General features: G+C 35.0%; 1 protein-coding gene and 1 pseudogene across 12 annotated transcripts in view; one reads left to right on the top strand and one right to left on the bottom strand.

Annotated features, from left to right (window-relative positions):
* Positions 1-1,050, top strand: part of LOC110316040 — a 2,473-nt pseudogene extending 1,423 nt beyond the window's left edge.
* Positions 1-7,509, bottom strand: part of Kmt2c (lysine methyltransferase 2C) — a 230,490-nt gene that overhangs the window by 117,236 nt on the left and 105,745 nt on the right. For all 12 annotated transcript variants that reach the window (XM_029534858.1, XM_029534865.1, XM_029534861.1 and 9 more), the window contains exon 7: positions 4,538-4,700. In XM_029534858.1, coding sequence (XP_029390718.1) covers positions 4,538-4,700 — 163 coding nt within the window. The remainder of the gene's footprint in view (positions 1-4,537; positions 4,701-7,509) is intronic.

The following is a 7,509-nucleotide window of genomic DNA, read 5'->3' on the forward strand; positions in this document are numbered from 1 at the left end:
ACACACACACACACACACACACACACACCTACATGAATACCACACATACATATGCACATAAAATAAACATTAACTTTTTAAAAGACCCAATCAATGGATCTGGAGATGATGGCATATGATTGTAATCTCAGCACATAGAGGTGGAAGCAAAAGGATCAAGGTTCCAAGATTGGCCTCATCTGCACAGCTAAGGCAGAGTCAGTTTGAACTACATAAAACACTTCTTTATAAACTGTGACAGGAGTACCACAATTTATACACACACGCATAAATCTCAATACCTCCTTTTTAATCTAAAAGAAAAGATGGAATTTAACTTAATGTTCCTTTTCCCTGTATGCTTCGAAGAAACTTCTATTAAATAACTACAACACAATAGTGTAAAGCCTTGAAAGACAGGAAGCTTATCTTTTCTGCTCTATATATCCAACAACCAAAAATAAATCAGGTCATATTCAAACGTATTTTAAGATGAAGGCTCACTTTTCAAATTACTTTTAAGTGATTCTTTGTCCGGCACTTAAAATAAGTGATTATTTTTAAAAACAGAAGTATAGTAGTAATCTCATTTTTAGTGGAAGATAAGGTATTTTCCTTAATATTAAGACAGTGCTACAGTCCACAGCTGCGGCAGCAGCGAAAGTCATGGGTGGGCAAGTGTGGACAAACTTTTAAGAAGTTTCTTCCACTCTTTGACAGAATATTGGTGGAAAGGGGTACCCCCAAAACTATAACCAAAGGTGGCATTATGCTTCCAGAACAGTCTTAAGGGAAAGTGTTGCAAGCAACAGTTGTGGCTGTGGGTCAGGCGGGAAAGGAAAGGGTGGAGAGATTGAACCTGTCAGTGTGAAACTTGGAGATAAAATTCTTCTCCCAGAATATGGAGGCACCAAAGTAGTTCTAGGCGACAAGGATTATTTTTTATTTAGAGATAGTGACATTCTTGGACGACTGAAATCACTGTTGAAATGGTGTCACGTGAACCTTCCCATTCCACTGATGTCTGAACTATTTCATCATGTAAATAATTTCCATGCCTCCCTTTTATAATAAGCAGATGATGCCTAAACTAACAAAAAAAAAAAAAAGTGCTAGTATGAACCCATAAATAATTGCCCTTTTAAAAGTGAATCTTTGATTTTTGTTACTTTACATTTTTTTAATTGGGAAGCAATTGACAATCAGATATTAATTTTAACTTGATACTAGTTTTTCAGAAATACTGATTAAAAATCTGTAGAACTGCCTAACGTTTGCTACTCTACAGCTCTAACTTGGCACAGTAGATACTGACTGGCAGATACATTTAGTCCAAATTGAGATGTACACTAAGTATAAAATGCATATGGAATTCCAAAATCACAGTAGGAAAATAAATCAAGTATCTAAAACTTTTGTATTGATTACATGTTGAAATATTGAAAGAAGGTAAATAAAATAATACATGATACTAATTATATTAAAATTATTTATATTGCTCACATTACATTTCTATCACCAACACAATACTATACACTCAAACTCACTCTACAACAACTCCTAGATATCACTGTTGAAGAGATTGCTGCTTATTTTAGACTATTTTCTCAGTAACTCCTTCATGACCATCTTTTCAAAGAAACACATCAATGTGAGGTGAAAGACTACAATCTTAGCAAAAAGCACTATGAAAAGAAATGCACAGCCATTCGTGGCTTTTACACATATGCCATGGGTAGACCCTTAACTTCTTGGAGCCCTGTGAACTTTCTTTTCAGTATACTGGTTAACACCCATAATTTACTTGTTCTTCAGGGAATTTCTTGATAGGCAAGCCACAAGAAAGAAGGAAAATGGTATTGTCATAACTGCAGCTTGGGGTTGGGATAAAGATGGGCAACAGACATGACAGAAAAATGGATTGCCACTGATTAGCCAGTCTACCCAACCTGTAAGTTCTGGATTCACTAAGAGACTGTCTCAAAAGATAAGGTAAAGATCAATAGTGGAAAACAACCACATCAATCTCTAGCCTCCACTATGCAAATGTGCCCACATCCTCAAATCCATGGGGGCGCATGTGGCAGGTGATTGTTAAACATTTATGGAGCAGTGTTTAAGAATTCCAGGGAATAGAATTTACTTTACTGGGCACTGGTTTTATGCCTGTGATTTAAAGAGAAGGAAAGAAAAGAAGAGACTAGCCTTGCAGGGTATGTTTATACTACCAGGCTGCTACTTTGACGCAATTTTTTACTATTTTCTCTATAACAGCTAGTGTCCACTTCTATTTTACTCCCAGTATGGAGTGAAATCCTAAAATAATACTATGAACCAGATTAAATACTCACATTTTATTTCCTTGTATTAATTTTTGGAATGGTCACCAAGTGAGAATTTTGGGAAAGGGGTAGTATGACCCTCACTTACCATTTCTCTCATACTGCTACAATCTATACTTCCCTTGCCAATATTCCATACTAAACCTTGGCTTCTTCTGTTGTTCATGTATTTCTATGAGTCTCCTTATGTCTACTTTGGAAGAAGGCACAGAACCAATGATCTCAGTATTCCTCTTAACTTTATGTGCCAGCATGATCTCTCATCATCACAATGTTAATGACAAGTTAGGTCATCAGTTCTTATAGTTTGTAACTTTACATGCTGACTGAACTCCAGTTACCACTAACAGTATACATAAAGAATGTGATCATCAAAAGAAACAATGACACAATTACTTAAATTTTTAAAAATAATTAACTACATAAATAATCTCATAGCAATAACTGTGTATTTTCTCTTTTCCAGATTTAATAGGCATAATGTAAAACATTGTTAAAATTTAAAATCAGTTATTAGTTTAAACATAATTTGAAATTAAGAGTTTGCTTTAGCTATAATTTAAGTCTGTATAGTGAATAAATGCATAATTACATTATAAATAAAATGTAACTCTGACTACAGATAAAATTAGGTACGAAACAATGATAAAAAAGTTAGTCAATGATCATGTTAATCTAGCTATTTGGAATTACTCTAGTTAAGCCTGAAGTAGCTATATTTGTATTTCTTAAACCTCAAAAATAGAAAAAAACATGTCTTAAAAACATGACTAGGGCTGGTGAGATGGCTCAGCGGGTAAGAGTACCCGAATGCTCATCCAAAGGTGCAGAGTTCAAATCCCAGTAACCACATGGTGGCACACAACCATCCTTAACAAGATCTGACTCCCTCTTCTGGGGTGTCTGAGGACAGCTACAGTGTACTTACATATAATAAATAAATAAATCTTTTAAAAAAAAAATGACTAAATACATGCACAGAGATAGACATGGATTAAAAGATTAATAAATACATTGGTAAGACGTACATAAAAGCTAACAGGCAAGAGGTCATGTAGAAGAGAATGACTGAATAACCATGAAGCCTTCAGAAAGTGAAGTGTGCATGCTCTTCAGCTAAAAAATGACTCAATAGGTAAAAACCCTTGCTGTGCAAAGCCTGGTAACAGAATTCAACTCTGGAACCCATCTAAAGGTAAAATTAAAAAATCTGACTCTCAAACATCATATGCACACATACACGTATATACAACATAAACTAAAATTTTCAAAGCAAAATATTGCACCAATAGCAAAAAAACAGATCTTTGGTTGGTGATAAAGTAAAAAGAAATTATAATGTTCTGTGCTCATTAAAACTCAAACATAAACATTTTCTTATTATAAAACACTAGTGAAAAAGAAAGCAAAAGGCAGCACTGCATATTAGAGATAAGCAAGACAGATGGGCTGTGAAGCAGCACTAGAGATGTCTGTCCCACAACCAGGTGTGGAGAGCCCGTGAACAAAACACCAGCAAGTATGCGATGCTCCTAGAGATAATATTCTGACCAACACTGCAATAAACTTTACATCCTCCCACTGACAGCATTCTTCTGTAAAAGATACTGAACAACATTCAACCATTAAGTGAATTCTTTTCTTTAGAAATGTTAAAAAATACTGTATCCTCAGTATGTCTTCTAAAATGGTTTAAAAATGTTTTTTAAACATAAGAATTTTAAATATTCAAATGCTGAATTTTAGAGAAAATAACATTTTTTTAAAAATTAATACCAATAAAATTACTGGTCATAGCTTTCCACTCAAAAACACACAATAAACCAGGTATAGTGGCACATGTCTATAAGACCAGCACTTGGAAGGCAGAAGCAATCAGATCACCTATGAGGTTTAGGATAGCCAGAGCTAAACAGTGAGACGCTGAGGAGAGAGGAACAGAGGAAATCCTACAGCAAAAATTTCTTGGGCCACTAGGATGGCATAATATCCTCTGAATATCAATTTCTTCTTTCAGTTTTTAGTTTTTGTTTTGATTTTTTTTTCTTTTTCTTTTTTAGCCCTGGCTGTCCAGGAACTCACTCTGTAGACTATCCAGATTGGCTTAAAACATAAGATCCACCTGCCTCAGCCTCTCAAATGCTGAGATTGAGAATTTCATATTATTACCTTTTAACACAAGTAAAGTAACTGTGCAAATTCACATGTAAACTTACATCTTTCAGGAGCTTGGTCAATGTGTTCTGGACAGAGAAGGAAGAAGTGACTAAAGTCCTGAAAGGTGCCAGCCCCTGCAGCACATGGGTAATGATACATCTGGGTACACTTCTCTTCACAGCATTTGATAGTGGCTCCGAGGTGTTTGCAAAATGCACATCGCTGGAAAGAGAAAAAGAAATGACTTTACAAAACTTTGAGGAGTGGTAAGAAAACATGAAGAAATATCTGTACCTTACTACTAAAACAATCTGTATTTTAAAAAAATTGGTACAGAAACACCAATAAAATACTCTCAAACCAAGTATAGGAACACATCAAAAACCATCATCCACTATGGTAAAGTAGGCTTCATCCTGGGGATGCGAGGATGGTTCAATATACAAAAATAAATAAAAGTCTTGGAGAAATCAGGGATATAAGGTGCATACCTAAAGACAATAAAATATACAGCAAGCCAACAGTCAATATCAAATTAAATGGAGAGAAACTTAAAATAATTCCACTGAAATCAACGTTGTCCACTCTCTCCATATCTATTCAACATAGTACTTAAAGTCCAACTAGAGAAATAAGACAACTAAAGGAGATCAAGGGGCTACAAACTGCAAAGAAAGAATTCAAGGTATTACTATTTGAGATATGATATGATAGTACACATAAGTAATACCAAAAATGCTACCAAAGAACTACAGCTGACAAACACATTCAGCAAAGTGTCTGGATATAAAATTAACTCAAAGAAATCAGTAGCCCTCATGTATACAAACAATAAACAGGCTAAAAAAGAAATTAGGGAGACAACACCCTTTATAACATAATACATCACAAATAATATACAATATCTTGGTGTAACTAACTGAGCAAGTAAAAAGACTTGTATGACAAAAACTTCGAGTCTCTGAAGAAAGAAACTGAGGAAATAACAGAAGGTGGAAAATTTTCCCCTGCTCAAGGATCAGAAATCAACCAAACAGAAACAAAAAGAACAATACAAAGAATCAACAAAACCAAAAGCTGGTTCTTTAGAGAATCAACAAGATAGATAAACCCCTAGCCAAACTTACTAAAGGGCTCAGAGGCAGTATCCAAATTCACTAAGAAAAAAAAATGAAAAGGGAAACAAATCAACAGAAATGGAGGAAACTCAAAAAATCAGCAGATCCTACTACAAAAGCGTATACTTGACAAAACTGGAAAAATCTAGATGAAATAGATGGTTTTCTAGACAGATACCACATATCAAAGTTATATAACAAGCAAGTAAACTATCTCAATAGGCCCATATCACATAAGGAAATGGAAGAAGTCATTAAAAACCTCCCAATCAAAAAGGCCCAAGGCCAGACAGATTTTGTGCAGATTTCTACCAGACCTTCAAAGAAGTTCTAATACCAATATTCATCAAACTATTCCATAAAATAGAAACAGAAAGAACACTACCTAGTTTATTCTATGAATCCACAATTACTCTAATACCTAAACCACACAAAGACAAAACCAAAATGGATAAGTTCAGACCAATATCGCTTATGAATATCAATGCAAGACACAACTGAAAAAGAGAAGTTCAGACCAATATTGCTTATAAATATCAATAGAAAAATAAATACTAAATTAACTTCTTGCAAACCGAAGAAGAACACATCAAAAACCATCATTCACCACGATCAAGTAGGCTTCATCCCAGGGATGCAACATTGGTTCATATATGAAAATCCACTAATATAATCTACAATATAAACAAACTCAAAGAAAAAAAAATCACATGATCATCTCCTTAGATGCAGAAAAAGCATTTGACAAAATACAACACCCCTTCATGTTAAAAGTATTAGAGAAATCAGGAATGCAAGGTCCATACCTAAACATAATAAAAGCAGTTTACTGCAAACCAACAGCCAATATCAAATTAAACAGAGAGATACTTGAAGCAATCCCAGTAAAATCGGGGACAAGACAAGGATGTCCACTCTCCCCATATCTATTCAATATAGTAGTCAAAGTTCTAGCTAGAACACAAAGACAACAAAAAGAGATCAAGGGAATACAAACTGGCAAAGAAGAAATTAAGGTATCACTATTTACAGATGATATAATAAAATACATAAGCGACTGCAAAAATTCTACCAGAGAACTTCTCCAGCTGATAAACAATTTCAGTAATGTCTTCCTTTATACAAATGATAAATAGGCTGAGAAAGAAATTAGGGAAACAACTCCCTTCACAATAGCCACAAACAATATAAAATATCTTGGGGTACCTCTAACCAAACAAGTGAAAGACCTGTAAGACATTAACTTCAAGTCTCTCAAGAAAGAAATCAAAGAAGATCTCAGAAAATGGAGAGATCTTCCCTGCTCATGGATTGGAACAATTAACATAATAAATATGGTCATCCTACCAAAAGCAATCTACGGACTTGATGCAATCCCCATCAAAATCCCAACACGATTCTTCAAAGACATGGAAAGAGTAATTCTCTAATTCATCTAGAGAAGGCAAAAAACCTAGAGTAGTGAACACAATTCTAAAGGATAGAAGAATGGCTGGGGAATCACTATCTCTGAACTCAACCACACTTATGGACACTTGATCTTTGACAAAGAAGCCAAAAATAAAGAATGGAAATAAGAAAGCATCTTCAATAAATAGTGCTGGCTGAATGTAGAAAAATGAAAATATACCCATATTTGTCACCTTACACAAAGTTCAAGTCCAAGGTGATCAAGGACCTCAACATAAAACCAGATACACTGAATCTAATAGAAGAGAAAATGGGAAAGAGCATGGAACTAATTGGCACAGGGGGAAATCTTCTAAATAGGAACTCCAGTGGTCCATGTTCTAAGATCAAGAATGGATAAATGGAGCCGGGCCTGGTGGCGCAGGCCTTTAATCCCAGCACTCGGGAGGCAGAGGCAGGCGGATTTCTGAGTTCGAGGCCAGCCTGGTCTACCAAGTGAGTTC

Source organism: Mus pahari, chromosome 2 (assembly GCF_900095145.1).
Source record: "Mus pahari chromosome 2, PAHARI_EIJ_v1.1, whole genome shotgun sequence".
Lineage (NCBI taxonomy): Eukaryota > Metazoa > Chordata > Mammalia > Rodentia > Muridae > Mus > Mus pahari.